This window comes from Helobdella robusta (genome assembly GCF_000326865.2).
Source record: "Helobdella robusta unplaced genomic scaffold HELROscaffold_44, whole genome shotgun sequence".
NCBI classification, from domain to species: domain Eukaryota; kingdom Metazoa; phylum Annelida; class Clitellata; order Rhynchobdellida; family Glossiphoniidae; genus Helobdella; species Helobdella robusta.
The window spans coordinates 703,693-721,686 of NW_008705063.1; the positions used below are offsets into that span (position 1 = coordinate 703,693).

At 33.9% G+C, this 17,994-nt stretch overlaps 2 protein-coding genes across 2 annotated transcripts; one reads left to right on the top strand and one right to left on the bottom strand.

The window, feature by feature from the left end:
• Positions 1 to 1,523: 1,523 nt before the first annotated feature.
• On the top strand, positions 1,524 to 8,894 carry HELRODRAFT_114122 (hypothetical protein; the record flags this gene model as incomplete). The annotated part of the gene is made up of 14 exons (XM_009025927.1): positions 1,524 to 1,614; positions 1,746 to 1,800; positions 2,426 to 2,573; positions 2,838 to 2,981; positions 3,363 to 3,464; positions 3,736 to 3,822; positions 4,027 to 4,149; positions 4,277 to 4,412; positions 4,655 to 4,830; positions 5,335 to 5,411; positions 6,349 to 6,614; positions 6,948 to 7,181; positions 7,414 to 7,550; positions 7,879 to 8,894. The coding sequence occupies 14 exons, from the start codon at positions 1,524 to 1,526 to the stop codon at positions 7,900 to 7,902; spliced, it is 1,800 nt and encodes a 599-aa protein (XP_009024175.1). The 3' UTR covers positions 7,903 to 8,894.
• A 1,264-nt stretch (positions 8,895 to 10,158) lies between these two features.
• HELRODRAFT_177776 (hypothetical protein) lies at positions 10,159 to 13,012 on the bottom strand (the record flags this gene model as incomplete). The annotated part of the gene is made up of 5 exons (XM_009025928.1): positions 10,159 to 10,405; positions 10,617 to 10,786; positions 11,188 to 11,341; positions 11,937 to 12,050; positions 12,858 to 13,012. The coding sequence occupies 5 exons, from the start codon at positions 13,010 to 13,012 to the stop codon at positions 10,159 to 10,161; spliced, it is 840 nt and encodes a 279-aa protein (XP_009024176.1).
• Positions 13,013 to 17,994: the final 4,982 nt, after the last annotated feature.

Below are 17,994 nucleotides of genomic sequence, written 5' to 3' on the forward strand. Positions count from 1 at the left end.
CATGCTCAGGACTGCTTTTAAATAAGATTTATTTATTATGTTACAACAAAACAAGAACGTGGAAGAGCTAAATATACATAAATTTGTTTTAACTCTTTGTTTATAATTTTTTGGATTACCCTATACTTTGCCAATCAAAGATTTTGATTATCTTATCCTTATTTAATTATATTGATATTTAATATGTTGATTTTTTTAGCAGAATAATTTGAAAACTGGAGAAGAGCTTAGTGGATTAAAACGATCTTTTGAAGGAAATTCAGGTTCATTGTTTTGGAAAAAAATATTTCTGATTATGAATTATCAACATCAATCGTCGTTATCGTTTCACTTTATTTTTAATAAACAGCATCAGTAAACTTTTGTAATGTCAGAAAAGTTTATGGAAGTTGTAAGTGTTGTATTGGGGCCAAAAAATTTCGGTCTAAAATTGCCACCAGTTTAGTGCTTATGCCATCCAGTCGACATCATTGTTAAATATTTGTCTGACTTGTTCAAACGGTTGCCAGTGATTTCACTATTACATGTATGAATGACCAATGACTGGTTGACCAGTATTAAAATGTCATTTATTATATCTTTTCCCCATTTATTATATTTCAGAATATCAGCCAGAAACTAAAAAGATAGCTATGTCAGCTGATAGTAAGTTTTTTATCATTTCTTTATCATGTATTGTTTGTATTTTATTAGCTTAATTATTTATAATTGTTTTTGTAATTATATTATTTATAATTATTTATAAATTGTTTACAATCTAAGTTATAACTGTTTTATCCTATCTACATTTCAAATATTTATTTACTCATTATTTTAATTTTAATTCACCAGGTAACAATGTGGACATGAGGTTGGAGACTTTGTAACATCTTTCATATATAATGTTTTCATTTATATTATTGTGCAAATGATTTCTTATGCTGCCATCATCATGTTTCTGATTGATTTAATTTTTAAAGTTTAAGAATAGGGCTGTTACAAAAATTATAATGTACATTAAGGGTAACATTTTTGTCAAATTATTTTGTAGGAAGCCAGCCAAAGTACCGATATTGCACCAGCCACAGATGCAACCACAGCAGCCACCACAGATGCCACCGCAACAACATCCAGGGCAGCTACAACAACAACCACAGATGCCCATGATGGGCAATCCAAATTCTGCGCCACAAGGATTCGTCACTGAACATATACTCGTACCTGACAGGATGGTTGGATTGTGTTAGTAATCATCTCTTGTTTTTTTTTTTCATTCCGTTGATTATTTATTTTTATATTTTATGCTGATTTTTAAAGATTTTTAAAAAAATTTGACTGCATCACTGACTGCTTTTCATAACATATACTAACATGGCATACTAAATATGGTTACTTTAGATTTCAATGTGGATTACTTTATCAATATTTGTTGATGGTTAAAATTCACCAAAAGTATCAATCAATCAATTGATTGATTGATACTTTTTTGATTTAATACTTTTACTTTTGATTGATTGAAAAGTATGTCCACCTATTTTTTTGTAATGCCCTGTTTCTTTACAGTAATTGGCAAAGGCGGTGAACAAATAACGAGTATACAGAATGAGTGTCAATGCAAAGTACAATTTGCTCCTGGTTAGCTGATTGATTGTTTGGTTAATTACCTTGTGCAGTGTAATACAGTGTATTTACATCCTATAACTTGTATATATAAAATACATGATATAACTTTTATATATATAAAATTACGTGTCATTACATTGCAGATGCCGGCGGTCCGCAAAGACAGTGCATGTTGTCTGGTCCTGCTGTCGGAGTAATGTGAGTAACTGATTGGAAATTTTTTTCTGAGGATTTTTATGCCCATACTTTGTGTGTTTGTTTGTATTTGCATGTGTATGTCCATGTTGTTTACGCGCAAGTATTTCATGTTTGGCAGCAGCAGCAGCAGCATTGGTTAGTTGTAATTATAACAACAGTGTTGGTCGTGAATTAATGATGTTTGGTCTTTGTTTTTCTGCTATGGTGTTTACTAACTAGATCTTGGTATGTGTTCTGCATTTCTGTTTATTCTTGTATGTTTATGCATCTTGTACGTTTATTCATCTTGTATACATGTGGTTATGAGGATAACATATCAAATCAATGATCAAAATGGTGATTGTATATTATACGCTATTCTGAACCACGTATTAAAGTGAATATATTTATCACCAAGTTTTTCAATCAATGACTTGTATTGTTACATAACATATGCAAATTAGTTTCGTGAGGTTTTCAATGTAGTAACATTGATTAGAGTTACAAATTGTACTGACAACTATTATGATTCTAATTAAATATTCTTGTTGTTTTAATGCACCTAAACTACATAAAATGTAAGTGATCAGTCTGTATGGCACCAACACTTTAAGTAGTTTAATTGATTACTCTTACTATGTTAAAGGAAAGCGAAGAAGATAATAGACGATGTGATACTAAAGAATCAATTGATATCATTGGGCGGCGACGAGGTTGCCCTGGAGATCATGATACCCGGAAACAAAGTTGGATTGATCATTGGCAAGAATGGAGATACTATTAAACAGCTGCAGGTTTGTATTGGTTGGTTGCATGATTCATTAAGAGTGGGTTAAGAGTTGTCTGCTTGATTGATTGGCAGATGGGTTTGTTTGTTGTTTCTAATGATTGGATTGGTGTATGATTTATCCATTCATTCGATTGATTGGTTGTTTAGTTGTTAGTTGATTCAAAACAGTAGCTAGTGTTTGTTCTCATTTGACAGATGTAAATGTAAAAACGCTACAATTAACACATAACACACGTATGAATGTACACAAACACACAAAACACAACAGGAGAGAAGCGGGGTAAAAGTAGCGGTCATACAGGACTCGACCCAGCCGTCCGATTATGAGAAGCCACTACGCATATCAGGCAACAAACTCGGCTGTCAGAAGGCCAGGGAGATGGTCATGGAACTGTTGAATGAACACGATAAGGTGATTGGTTGATTTGTTTTCTCTATATCTCAAGTCAGCTCTAGTTAATGATGTCGTGACCTGATAAAAATTAAGACAAATTTTGAAATGGTTGCCAAATTATTTGATAAAGTGGCTCCATCATCTTCAAGTGTTGATTGTTGATAATGTACTTGTGAATGGCTGGCAAAATATGGCTTGTCTGAATTTTGTAACCACGGTATTAATGAAATTATTCTAAAAGAATAAGATGTCAACTTTTTGTAATTCCAAGTCAATCAAGACTTTTACTTTCATTTGGCTACACAAACACACACACATGTGTGTGTGTGTATAAGTATATATATATTATTTTTATTGTACGAATATTATTTTTTAAAATATAAACACGTGAACTTTCAGCAGAATGCTGGGAATACCAGGCCAGGAGGCATGGGTGGAGCCATGGGAGGCGGTGCTGGCGGCTACCATGGTGGTGCTGGTGGCTCCAAGCACAACATTGAGGTTTGTTTGTTTATTTCAATTTCTTCACTCTCACACTCATTGTGTAATTCGTTTAAATTGCATTAGAGTTAATGGGATTAATTTAATTACTTCTGGTAGAAGTAAATGGACTGCATTTAAGTTTGAAAAGTGTAATGTATATACTTACTCTATTAGTTTTTTATCTTCTTTTAATTTAAGTGAGATTTATAGTGCTAAATTAATGCCCTGGGTAATTGGATAATTAGAAAGTAATGATTTCCTTTCATCCTGCGTTAACTGACACTCCCAGATTCCGGTTCCTCGTGGTCTTGTTGGAATTGTCATCGGGAAGGGTGGTGAAATGATCAAGAAAATACAAGAAGAATCTGGGGCCAAGGTAAGTGTGAAGTTTGTTTCTGTGTGTGTGTTTTTATGCGCGTGTGTGTGGGGTGACAAAAATGTTTAACAATTGAGTTACTGATTATTAAAATTGCAGTAATTAGGTGATGATGTATTGACATGGAGAAATTAGAAGTCATCATCATCTTTGTGGTTGTTGCTGTATCTGTTGATAATTTCATGATGGTTTCTGTTTACACAGGTTCAATTCCGACCGGACGACATAGATGACAATGGTCCAAACAGGATATGCCATGTGTATGGGCATAAGCAGAGCAATGACATTGCTGTCAACCTCATACACGATCTCATCAAAACTGGGATGGTATGTTGTTTGTGTGAATATTCATGCTGAATATTGTGAGTGTGTGTGTGTGTGTCGGGTGGTGATGTTTTTAACATTCAAAAAATCTAAAGTGATTTCTCCATTTTGGATATTCTTAATTTTACAGAATCGTCAGAATGGAGGTGGCATGGGTGGTGGAGGGGGCGGCGTTCCCTTTGCAACCCCCTTTGGAAATGCACCATTCCCAAATGGCATGATACATCCGATACCGACTGACAAGTGTGGATTGGTCATTGGAAAAGGTTGGCCACAATTATTTGTATTGTGACTGTTTTACCCTGGACCAACTGTATTAATTTTAAAGCAGTATTTTATATATTTTCTAACCCTATTTTTAAATCAGTGCTTTGAAAATGAGAATTGCACATAGCACAAATCACAACTGCACATTTATGGTGTACACACATGCATTTATACATTCATGAATCCTTAATTTTATCCATGAATACATAATAACATACAAACATACATCGCACATCAATAGGTGGCGAGAACATTAAAGAGATCAATCGCATCTCCGGAGCTCACGCGGAACTGGTTCGTGATCAGAACAACGCAAACGCCGACCCCAACACGAAGAGGTTCAGAATACAGGGAACACCGGAGCAGGTACAGCACTGCATTCAGCTGATCAACGAGAAGGCAGGACTAGTAACAGGGGTTGGTTCCGTTTTTTGTCCCTTTCTCTCAACTCCTTTTTCTCATCTCTACTGTTCATTTTGTTGATTGGTTATTATGTTTTTTAATTTGTGTTTCTTATTCATTTTTTTGTTATTTATTGTTTATCAGTTTTTTATTATTATTAATTGGTCTGAGGATTTCTATTTGAGTGTAGTAGTGAGGTAGTTGTAGTAATCTTCTTGTTAATGTTTATAATTATAATTATAAAGTGGTGAAATGATGACAATAATGATGATGGTGATGAGGATAAAACATGAGAACTTAAATGATCCCATGTGATTGTATATTATACGCTATACTGAACCAATCACATTATGTGCTCATTATGACTTTTGTCACCTTTAATTTTTAATTTTATCTTGGTGTCTGTAGTATATCATTATATTATGTTATATGTGACGTTGTTATTGCAATGGTTGAAAAATCTTCTTGAATATCTTTACATGTGTTTATAAATAATGTATGTAAAATTTATTCGTATAGCCTCCGATGGTTGGTGGACCAGTGTTTGGTGGATTGCAGGGTGGACCTCCTATGATGTCTCCCTATGCCCCTCTGAAGTATTTATTTATTTGTGTGTGTGCGTATTGTTTGTGCATTCGTGCATTTGTAAATGTATACCTGTTAGATTATAATATAAAATTATATCCTGCATGTTTATTTATTGTTGATCTCAGACAGATGATGGCTGTTCTAATGTCACTAGTGACATGTATGGTTTTGCATTATAATATTAATGCAGTCTGTACAACGTGATCATAACTAAATGTCGCTATACTGAGTCTGAGTTATTGTTTAGTTTATCCAAAATGATTCAGTGGTAAATATGTTTGATTGGATTGGGTAACTGCAGCTTAAATGTCTTACATTGAGATAAAATCATGTTTATTGTATCATTGGAATGATTGTTATTGCAATGAACTGTCAAACAACCTGATCGTAGCAAAATGTTGCTACACTCAGTCTGTGTCTCTTTAGCCATGAAGTCTTTACTTTTATCGCTGGTAATTATCATTAATAATTGCTAATGACAATTAGTGGGAATTCGTTGTTGATAAAAGATGCTTTTCTGTTTAGAAATGCATGTCTATCCAAATGTATGTAATATATGAATCTCTGTTAAAAATTAAGGTGTGTCTAAATCATGTCGTGATGCTGTGTGTTTGTTGTGGTCACGCACTCTCGGACATGATGAATGGTGTTCGTATATTCATGTATCACAGACGAATGATGATTTTTCCTAAGCCACTTGTGATGTGTACTGGTGCTATTATAATTATACACCAGTACATTTTGATCATAACAAATGTCGCTATACTGAGTCTGTGTTAAGCAATTAAAATATATCTACCTACTTTTTAACTATATATTTATGCATCTATTTAACTATCTATCTATATATATATGCGTAATTAACTTTTACAAATTATTTTAACAAAACCTCGGTGATAGCAAGCATGCAACTGACAAACAACACACAAATGGACAATCAAACAGTATGCAGGGTCCACCAGGTGCGTTAGTAGCTCCGTTCCCAGCTCAAGCACAAGTTCTCGTGCCCAACCAACCCATGTACAACGCTCCAGTGCCACAGGCACAGTATGTCAGTGCTGCACCAGCTCAGCCTGCCGGTGCGACCTATGCCCAACAGCCCACACCACTAGCCCCTGCAGGGGCTGCCGGTGCTGTACCCTATGGACAGCAGCAGCCTCAGCAACCACCTCAGCAACAACAGCAGCCTGCTGCTGTTTATGTGGATCCTAGTAAGTTTACAACTGTGTCTATGTTGAATATGTTGATTTATTATATGATTTATTATATTGTTATGTTATATTGATGTTCTGCTTTGTATTCTATATCACCTTCGATGTGTTGTCTATTATTTTTATAAATGCTATGTGTTTACTTTTGTAATATACATGATTAGCATAGTAGTAACTTATTTGACTTGAATGCAAATTAGTCACTTTGAATTATCTAAATACTTTTGTGGCTTGTATGTAGTTTTGTATTTCACAACCTTTATTTATTTAAATGTTGCTTGTGTGTGGGAGTGACATTATTCAATGAGAACCCTTTTTTTAATCAACAAACAGCAAAGGGAGCTGATCCAAATGCAGCAGCTTGGGCAGCTTACTACGCTCAGTTGTACGGTGGTCAGCAACCGGCCAGCATCCAGCCAGCTGCTGGTCAGCAAGCTACTGTACCGCAAGTGCAGGCCATCCAAGCAGCCCCAGCTGTGCAGGGGGGGCATACTCAAGTGGCATACGCTACAACACAAGTTCTAGCTGCTGCAGCTCCTGTTCCTGCTGCTGCTCAGCCACAACCAAGTGAGTGTCTATTAGGAAGCTCAGCGAGTTTGTGTGTGTGTGTGTGTGAGAGAGAGAGAGAGAGAGAAAGAAATTTATGTTGTATAAAAATAATGTAGTTTTTAGATTTAAGGTAAAATTATTAGTTTTTTTACAAGGATTATTTGAATGCCTGCAGTGTTTATACATATTACGTTATTAGGAGGTGAAGGTTGCCTAATTTTACCCATATAATTGTTCTTCATCGACAGCTATCAACCCCCAAACTGGACAGCCAGACTACAGCCTGGCTTGGGCAGAGTACTACAGAGCACAAGGTCTGCACCATCAGGCAGCTGCTGTCATGCAAGCTGCTGGTATGCCACAAGGGCAGTAACCACCATGTCTTTGGTTAGTTCATGTTCTAAATCTCTATGTGTGAGTGTGTGTGTGTGTGATTGTGTCTGTCTGCATCTGTCTATGTTGTGTTTGTGTGTGGATTGGCCAGATTTTCTTTGCTGTGGCACGCTTGTGGCCTTGGTGGTTCACTTGAACATGGTTTACATAAATATATATTTAGGTTTTGGCAATATGGTAATTAAGGATTAGTGGGATTGTGGTAATAATCTGCCTGTGGTTAATTTAATTCATATTAAATGTTCAAATTGATGAATTTAGAAAATTCATTAAACTAAGGAGAGGAGGCCTAAATGTATTTAAATAAAATGCTCATTCACAGATTAGATTTCTTCTTGCTTGCTAATAAACTGGAAAAATAAATTCACAAAAACTGGAAAAATAAATTCACAAATAAAAGCAGGCACATTTCACATTCCCTGATCTCTATCTAATATAATTTGTCATGTTAAGTATATATTTATTCTTGTTTGCATATATAGTTATTTTTATCTCTAGGAATTGAACTGACACTAGCTTCATTTCTGATTAAAGCCTCACTTTTGTGAGAGATCTATTTGCCTTCCTGGCTAACTAAATACCTTTTTATTGTATTTTTATCGTGATGTGATGCAAGTTTAATAGATCTATATTTTTATTTGCAAGTGACAGTTTCTAGTTAGGAAAATTTATGAGAAAAAGTTGTTTTGGGATATTTATTTATTAATTTGATATAATCCTTATTTAATGGCTGTAATTGATTAACGTCTGCCACTGGTTTATATCAATTAGGATTATTTACTAAGGCCTTTATTTTATTATGTTACTGATTTTGGCAGGATGTAATTGCTATCAGTGAATTAACATCTTGTTTTAAGTTCCAAAAAATCATGAACTTGAAATCAACCTTGAAATATCGTGCTATATATGTGCTTAGGAAAGTTATTGATATCTGTATTAGTCAATTTTAACGCTGTTTAATTTTAATATATCAGTAGTTTGCCGCCAGATTTGAACGTTTTAATATAGATTGACGGATATTTTTGTTCTAGTACAATACACATGCTTGCATGTATGTATGTAAGTTGGATTTATTTACCGGTGCTACAAATGTTCAGTTTTAAACATCTTGAGTCTTTCATATGCTTCTCTTGTTCGTTGTTTTGGATTTTGGACTTAACATTTGTCCTGCATAATTTTTTAAATTGAATATTTTTCCTTTCAATATTTGTTGGTCTGTATTGGCCTTGCTTCTAAGTTTTAAAGAAATTGTCCATATTGACTTTTACTCTTTGGTACTTTATTTTTTGTCTTCTTTACAAGTGCCTTTGAACATTTTTTTTCATATTGTTTTTTTTTTATTTAAAAAAAAATTATGTACGAAAAAAATCTTTGTTTTCGTCCCTAAATTTTAAAATATACAATTATAACATTGGAATGAACAAACTAATCTAACAACGGAGGTCACAATGGCCCGGGTTGCTGCATTGTAAGGTCAAAAAGTTAAACCGTTTACATGGGTCAAATTTTGATGGTGTGCTTTGATGTGGAATGATTGTGTTGCAGTTTGGGAGAACCTGGAGTCGTTAGGCACATTGTGGATTCATTACCACAATAATTTGATTTTTATATTTAAATTGTTTTTTTAAAATATGAATTTGATTTATAATTTTTATTCAATTTATTCATAATAATAATTTATTTTGTTTTGCCAATTGAATTTTCTACAGAATTCTTAGTGATATTGTTTCTGAATTTGGATTATTGGGTGATTTTTCCTTACAATTTACCTTCAGTCATTCTATCGCTGACCATATGTCCTGTTGGAATTATGTTAATAATGATAGAAGATGATACATGGATATGATTAATGTTAAATAATTGTTATTAATGAAAGTTTTACTGGTATGAACATGTGACTATTCTTGCACGGAAGAACTACGATTCATAGATGATAACATGCTGTATACTTTGAATTTTTAGAAGTTAAATAATGGATTTTTATTTATTCGAATAAAATGATTCTTTTTCTCCATTTTATTGCAAATAAAAACTGGAGACCTCCTCGATGTTTTTATTGTACATTTCATTGCTTAGTGTTCATGCATTCCGGGTAATTTATTTTTCTCTAATATTTTTAAATGAATTTATTTAGGAAATATGGCATTTGATGCCAGCTAGTAGTGCCATGTCGTTTATAACATCTTTTTGTTTACAATACCACTGTTCCGTTTCGTTTGTTTTTATATTATTTAATTTTATAAAACAGGCTTGTAACTTACGCGCCACTTAGGATTTTCATGTTTAGCTATTTTAATGTTGTAAGACCGAGCCGATGAACTTTATTCAATGTAAATAGCTCAATGCTGTTTAACAGCGTTTAATTTATTAAACTCATCTGTTTCAATGTGCGAATATGGTTGGTTCACTGTTAGTCATTTAAGGTATGGGTACCTGATGATAGACGCTTGGGTTTGTGTAATCTCAGTTTAATACGTGTGAATAATAAAATTGTGTACACTGCACGCAATCTATTTTTATTTGTAATGTTTTCTGCCAGCTATCTGCAACTTGCCGAACACGGTGAACGGCTAATTCGCAAACTTGTTAACTTGAAATAACTTCACCAGCTAATGTTTAATTGAATGTTTATCAGCAGAAATGGGAAGAGAAGAATGTAGGATCCCGTCGCTTTCAATTCAACCGTGATGGAGGGTAGATTCGAATCGTGATTTAGTTTTCTGCGATGTTTTCGAGCACAACTCGACGAACAATGGATCGATTTTCTCGCTTCTGCGCTTAAATATAATTTCTCATGCGTCCAACTGGGTTCTGTCGTCTGGTGCACGGTGCTTGTAAATAAAGGCTGCCTGCGTGTCTATTCGTTTTACGACCATTGAAACGATGTTGTTAGGGCTTATATGGGAAGCAAGTAAATATTTAGCGGGCGACGAAATACCATTAAACAATTCCGTCGGTACGACGACCAACAGTTCTGCATTTTAAACAGTCTGCTTTCAGCGACTTGTGTTTTGTTTGCGAGTATGTTTTTCAATTCGACGTTTTAATTTAGCGTCGAACCGGTCGGTCAAAATGGATGTAGTGCATTGGTTTGGAATGTGCGCGGGTTGCGCTAGGTTTTCCAAAACATGCTTAGTAAATATTTTTCTCTGGATTAGCATGGCGTATTTTTCTATGTTCCGCTTAGTATGCAGAGAGATGAATAGGAATTGATAGTACGCACCGATGATCTGAAAACGTATAACCGTGCGTATGTCTGCTTACGGGTGTGTGTATAAGCGCGACGAACAATAAATTCGCTCAATAATGCTTGCTGGACAGGAATAATATCGTTGAAATCCGTGGGGTGTGTATGCTCAAATCATCGAAGGACATGAGAATATTCAGTTGCTCGTTTTGCGTGTGTGTACGTGTTGTTCTGTGTACGTATGCGTGTTTATTTATTTGTGTGCGTGGGTGTACGTTGGTTTATGTGGACCCGTGTGTGAAGTGTTGAATTATATTAACGATAGCACGTGTTTGCGTCAAACAAGCTTTTATATTTTGCCGAGAATTCATTTTATTCTCAAAGTGGCAATAAAGAGAAAGAGAAGTGTTCGTATGGGCATGAAATTTTCTCTTGGCATCTAACTGCGGTCAGCTGTGTGTACGAGGATGATGGGTACTCCGTCTGAAAACTGTAAACATCTAATATACATTGATTTGTATTTTGCTTGTTCAGTTGATTGTCATTTATATTCACGCGTCCTTCCGTACTTCTTATGGTATTTTGCGCATTGACCATGCTTTTGTTGATTATATTTGAAATTTAAGGTGAAAAATTTTTAAGAATAGTTTTTAATGTATATTTTTGTACACATTTACAAGTTTGCCAAATCTTTAGTTCAAAAAATAAAACTTAAGAAGCATTTTTTAACGAATACTCCAATGCCCTTAAGCAAATTGTTTGGTTCGTAGTTAATTTGAGAATAGGTATAATTGTAAACTGGCAAAGATTTTCGCCAAAGACATAATATTTACGGATATCGTTAACTTAAAAGTATTGCAATGAATAAGATGAGAAAATTAAAGAGATATTTTATAATAAGAATTTATTGGCAGCCACAGTAGCAATCTGGCGCGATAGAACTAAGCAGTGCTGATGAACATACGTACAAACACATTGAAAAAATGAACGTCACTAGAAAATAATGCATCCAATCTCCAATTCCATCGAATCCAAAATAAAGAAATATCGCAATTTAGACTTTCCTACATTAATTTTATTATCTTATTAGTTCTTAAATTGAAAGTTATATGTTTTATTAAATAGGATGCATTCCCTTATTCTAATTTATTGCCTTTCACCGGTTAAGTCCATTTTTTCGTGACAAGATATACCGTGAAATTTTTGGCCTTCTCGTCTCGCTACGGACATAATGAACAAAAATTTGGTGACAGCAAAATGTGAACCATGCGTACTCGGACACCAACATGTTAATATTTAATGACCACCTGCGATGCATTTAAGTTTTAATAAACAGAATATGGTTAATGTTTTCTTGTTTTTAGGACTTCGTCGTTTATCATTGAAGCCGTTAACTCTTTATATACACTGAAGACTTCTTTTAGTTTTTATTCATCGTCGTCTTTAAAAATTTGACACAAATTAATTAAGAAATTTTTTAAATTTACCAACGCATACATTAAGTCAAAAAATTCATATTTTACTTTTTAGATTCGCATAATTTTTTTTTATGAAATGACGATGATTAACGAAGCTGTAGGTAATAGTTGTATTATTCACCAGATCATACTACGTTGTTGACATTGGATACCTCACATCGGTCTATCCGATAATTATTTCGAGTTTATTCACACTGTTGTTGTCACATTTTAATCTCCGGTCAACGTGAAATTTTAATCTCTTGACTCAGACGAGATCTGCGTTTTACATGAAGTTTTTCCGAGAAATGCACTGATGGCGCTGATACATCAAACCACACATCACATATATCACGTCACATCACACCGTTGACATTTATGTTAATCAGAATACTCATTCATTATTTGAAACGTATCAATTGTTGAATGTATTTGTTAAAAATCTGAAACATTTCCTCTCAATGGTGCCACTCTAGATGCATTTTTCATGAATGCCGTTGTGGCCTGTGACGGTAATGGAATTATTTTTTTTAATTTAAAAATTTATGATCTTTTATGTTCATTTGGTTTGAAAAATAATAAATTAGAATATAAATTATTTTACACAGAATCTTTAATACTGTCTTATTTCGTAGTCTGGTGGGGGTATGTTCTCACTTCTTCTTAACTCGTATTAAACACCCTTTTGCTAAATCTGCATTTGCTTTTTCTGGCGCTTTTCTCTGGAACTCTCTATTTCTTTTTCTGACTATTTCTCCATCACTTACGAAGTTCAGAGCGGATCTCAAGACCCATCTGTTTGCAAAAGTCATTGAGGAGCGCTGATGAACATCGCGAAAATAGCGCTTTATAAACTAATTAATTGGTTGATTGAATTCAATTTTTGTTTAAATTTTGTCTATAACGTTCTGATGTAAATATTGAATGAGACGACGATACAGAAAAGCCTTTTTTGCAATTTCAGTCTAATTTTCAATAAGAAAATAATGAATTTAGCACTTAAATTAATTGATAGTGAACACATAGGACTAAAATTATTATATTTGATTTCAAACCAAATATACTTAAAGTCTTATTATATAATTTACCAAAATTGTCTGAAGATGATAAGAAGGGGCTAACTTTTTTTCATTTAAATGCAGTAGGCAGGCGACTCGAAGCCACACAAAAAAAATTCATTTTAATTTAACTCTCATGTTAAAAAATTTGTTTTATTCACTTTGGAAATTATTAATTTCAATAAAAAAAACTAAAATATTTCTAAAATACGCTTATATTTGGACAATAATTTGTTGAAAAAATTCTTTTTCTATTTTCAATTCACCAGAAATATACTAGAAACGACTTCTCAGACGTCATTAGCTAATGCTAACGCACAAGCATAACAATAGGACCAGAAAATTTTAAATTTTAATTTAACGTTCTTTCGAATGCAATCCGTGATAAATTGACGTTGGATTCTATTCTTGGCATGTGTTTTTGTATTATTTTGGTCTATAATTTCTTAGAATTTTTCAAAATTCAGACGAAATTTATAAAATTCTGATAAAGATTCACGACATAACGCCATCTTTAAAATGAAAATACTTTAAATAATTGTAGTACGCCTAAAATTCGAAAGATTTAGGTCAACAACGACAAAAATTTGTTTTTTAAACTTTTCGTATAAATTTTTGTATGAATTCTGCTAAATAAGACACACGATCAGAATATTTCAATGTCTACATGACGCTGTTTGTCAGCATGGAATTAACTACGGAATGACATTTAAGTTGCTCACTTTCTCACAACATTTTCTGGCTAAATCACCAGAAGTTACAATTTTTTCAACTTGACGCTTACTGAAAATTTTTATATATTTCAATATTGTCAAACCATGTAAATACTTGCGACGAAGTGTTGTGAGTTTAATTTTTATTATCCTTGGTCTAATTTCAATGAAGATGCATTAACAAATTTTGACATAAAGCCACACGTTTCGATAGATCTAAATTATAGTTGGACGACGCAATTGCGTGATGAGCAAGTCGTCAGAAACATCTTTTGCAGTTACTGGGATCAAATGCAAATGGACCGCATGCAATCTACGTGCATCATGCTCGTAGATGCATCATTCATGTGTGTTATGAGTTTGTTGTGAAACCTCTGAGAATTACCAAAAAGATAATTGCAAAAACTAGTAAAGAGAAATGCTTCCATCAAGAAACGAGATGGAAAATATGCGTTTTTGAGCATCTGACTGACAGCCAGCCGACTACACGATGATTGTGACGGAACGATGACGTCATAAACATTACAACTGCAACATGGGAGTGCCAACTAATTGTCGGAGTGATGAAAGTGCATGTTGTTCATTGGAGCCAATTTGCTGACAAATACATACGCATGTATGCTCTACTCTGCACGATTGCGGGTTTCAAAGTTAACCGATGATTGTATTGTATGTGAGTGTTGGTGTGTGTATTTTTGCGTGTGTATGTATGTGTGTGTGAGAGTTGTGTGTTTGAGTGTGTGAGTGAAATTTTATTTTTTAATGTATGTATGTATGTATATTTGCTTGTATGCATATATGAACGTGTGTGCATATGTACGTATGTAGGCCTATGTTTGTGGAGTGTGTTTGTTTTTATGTCTGCAAGCGCTCTCGACATGCTCTTCATAATATTAACATCACTCTACAAACACGCAGTCCCTCGCCCGGACGTGTTATTTAGTGTCTTCGGTAAGCCGCCATTTTTAATATTTTGGTGTTTTTTGATCCTTGCGATGTGGGATTTTTTTTCGTTGTTTGTGTTGTCTACGGATTTTTTCATCTTTGTTTGTATAGCGATAAAAAGTTAGTTTCTTTCGTTATTTTTTTTTATCTTTGGTATGTATAAGAGTGAACATGAGCAAGTGGATTTTGTTTGCAGTTTGCTAATGTTTTGTATCTCGTTGTTGTTGTTGTTGTTGATGTTGTTGATGTTGATGTTGTGGTTGTTGATGTTGTTGATGATGTGGTTGTTGATGTTGACGTTGTTGTTGATGTTTTTGGATGTGTTTTTGTTTGTTGTTGTTGACGATGTCGTTTCAAATACAAATACAGATTGTTTGTGTACTTAAAACACATACACACACACATATATATATATATATATAAGTGTGTTTGTGCGTGTGTTTGTATATGTTTGTATGAAGAAATTATTTAATAAAAAAATATGAAGACTCTCGCTCAGTAAACAAGGCAAAAATATATTGGCGTTCATCATTATCTATGTTTCTTTTGGCGTGTTTGTATCATTTGTACTTAAGTGCGTGTGTATGTACGTGTTTGTGCATGCATGTATGTGTGCATGTGTGTATGCGTGTATGTTGTGTATATACGTGACGCGTATGTTTTACTTCCATTTGTGTACCATTTGGTATGTCAGAATATATATATATATATATATATATATATTTATGTATGTATGTCTGTGTATGTTTGTGTGTGTGTGTATATATATGTATGTATAAATGTATGTGTGTGTGTGTGTGTGTTGTATGTATGTAAGTATGTATGCATATGTATGCGTGTGTTGTATGTACGTATGCATGTTTGTGTGTGAGTATATATATGTGTGTGTGTGAATTATATGTGTGTGTGTGTGTGTATGTATATTAGTATGTATGTATGTATATGTATGCGTGTGTTGTATGTACGTATGCATGTTTGCGTGTGAGTATATATATATGTGTGTGTGTGATGTATATGTGTGTGTGTGTGTATGTATGGTACGTGAGTGTGTTTGTTTTTAATATTCTATGTTTAGATTTTTCCTACATCCCTTCTCTCAAATAACACGAACAAATATTTGCTGAGCTAGTAATTTCGCCAACAAATACTGATGCAAGAGGAGATGTGTGGTAGGACTTGAGTAGCTTTTTCAGTAAAAGTGGCGGTAGTAGTAAGATCAGCTGCTGCATTTGCAGCAGAAGTAGTAATATTAATAGTTGCTGTACTAGTAGCTGTAGTAGCAGCAGTAATATTAGCGGTTGTGGTAGTTAGCAGTAATTGTAAGCTGTAAGAGTATTAGTAATAATAGAAGCTGTAGTAGTAGTGGTTATAGTAGTAGTGGTAGTAATAATAATATTAGATGTAGTAAAGGAAACAGTAGTAGTAGTAGTAATGGTAGTAGAAACAACAGCTGCAGCAGTTGTAGTAGTAGTAGTGGTAATAAGATTGTTACTGTTAATACATTTATAAGCGTCATCATTATAACATCGAAATTCAGTAAATAAAATAAATATTATCACTATTAAAAAATTGAAAATAAAATATGGGTCACATAAAGGTCATCATCGTCATCATCATAACAATCTCTCTGATGTCACATCATTTTCAACTTTAATGTATCAGGGTCGGTTGAGGAATGGATTCTTTACTGGTTTACATTTCCATTTTCACATTTTTATTTCCATATTTCCACCCCTACCACCACCCAGGCCCTGAAGAAAAGGTCACCAGGGTCACTTGCCATGGGCTACCAAAACGGATGGCCCTATAAAAATGGCGAGCAACGCCACTACTTCTACTGCTACTATAACTAATGCTGCTGTTGCTGCTACTACTACTGCTACAACTAAAAAACCACTACAACAACAACAACTTTTACTGCTGCTTCTACTATTACTATTTCTACAACTACCTACCTAATAATGCAACAAAAAATACTACTACGACGACGACTACTACAACTACTACTACTACTACTACTACTACTACTTAAATTGCTACTACTACTACTGCTGCTGCTACTACTACTACCAAAACTACAATACTAATTATAACGTAATATTAATAATAATAATAACAACAACAACAATAATAATAACAATTATAATAATAATATTAATGATGATATGAATGATGATGATAGTAATAATGATAATTTTATCTTTTTCTCCTTTTGTCTTTATCATCACCTACCAGCAAATGCCTCAGAGTTATGTCTACTTATATTGTCGTTTTATTCGACTCGGGTGACGATGGAAGTTAGTCTTAGAAATTGTTCTCAAAATGAAACGCACAAACGTACGCACACACACACGCACACACATACAAAAACACACACACACACACAAACACACAAATGAACTTTTACATGTTGAATAGATACTCACCAAAAATCCCCACACAATGCTTTCTTTTAACGCATAGCATGTGTGTAATTCATGTTTTTTGAAGCCAACAGAATTATATTTATACACTTGCTGGTTGTTATAAATCTTATACATTGCATTTCCATACTCACTATACTCTTTCTCTCTCTTTCTCTCTTTCTCTCTTCCTTTATGTTTCTGTCTTTCTCTTTCTGTCTTCTATTATGTCTCTTTGTTTCTTTCTTTTCCTCTCCCACATTTCTCTCTTTCTCTCTCTCACACACACATATACTCACACACACATACTCAAACACATACATACTCACACACACATAGACACACACACATACACACACAGACACACACATACAGTCAGTCCAACCTCTCGGAGACAATCAAGACATGAAAATGAAATTTATTTGTACGTCAATGGGTTCGCCCGGTTAAATATTGCCAATGCTGTAGCATGAAGCATTCATTCAACTACAACACTGTTAAACTGTACTGTTAAACGATCACACACTCCAACACACACACTATTATACACTCTCACACATTTCGAACCACACATACACACACACACACGCACACACACACACACACACACACTTATAAATATAAATGTTGGTAATAGACCATAATTTTTACAATATTCTATAAATTCTACCGAATA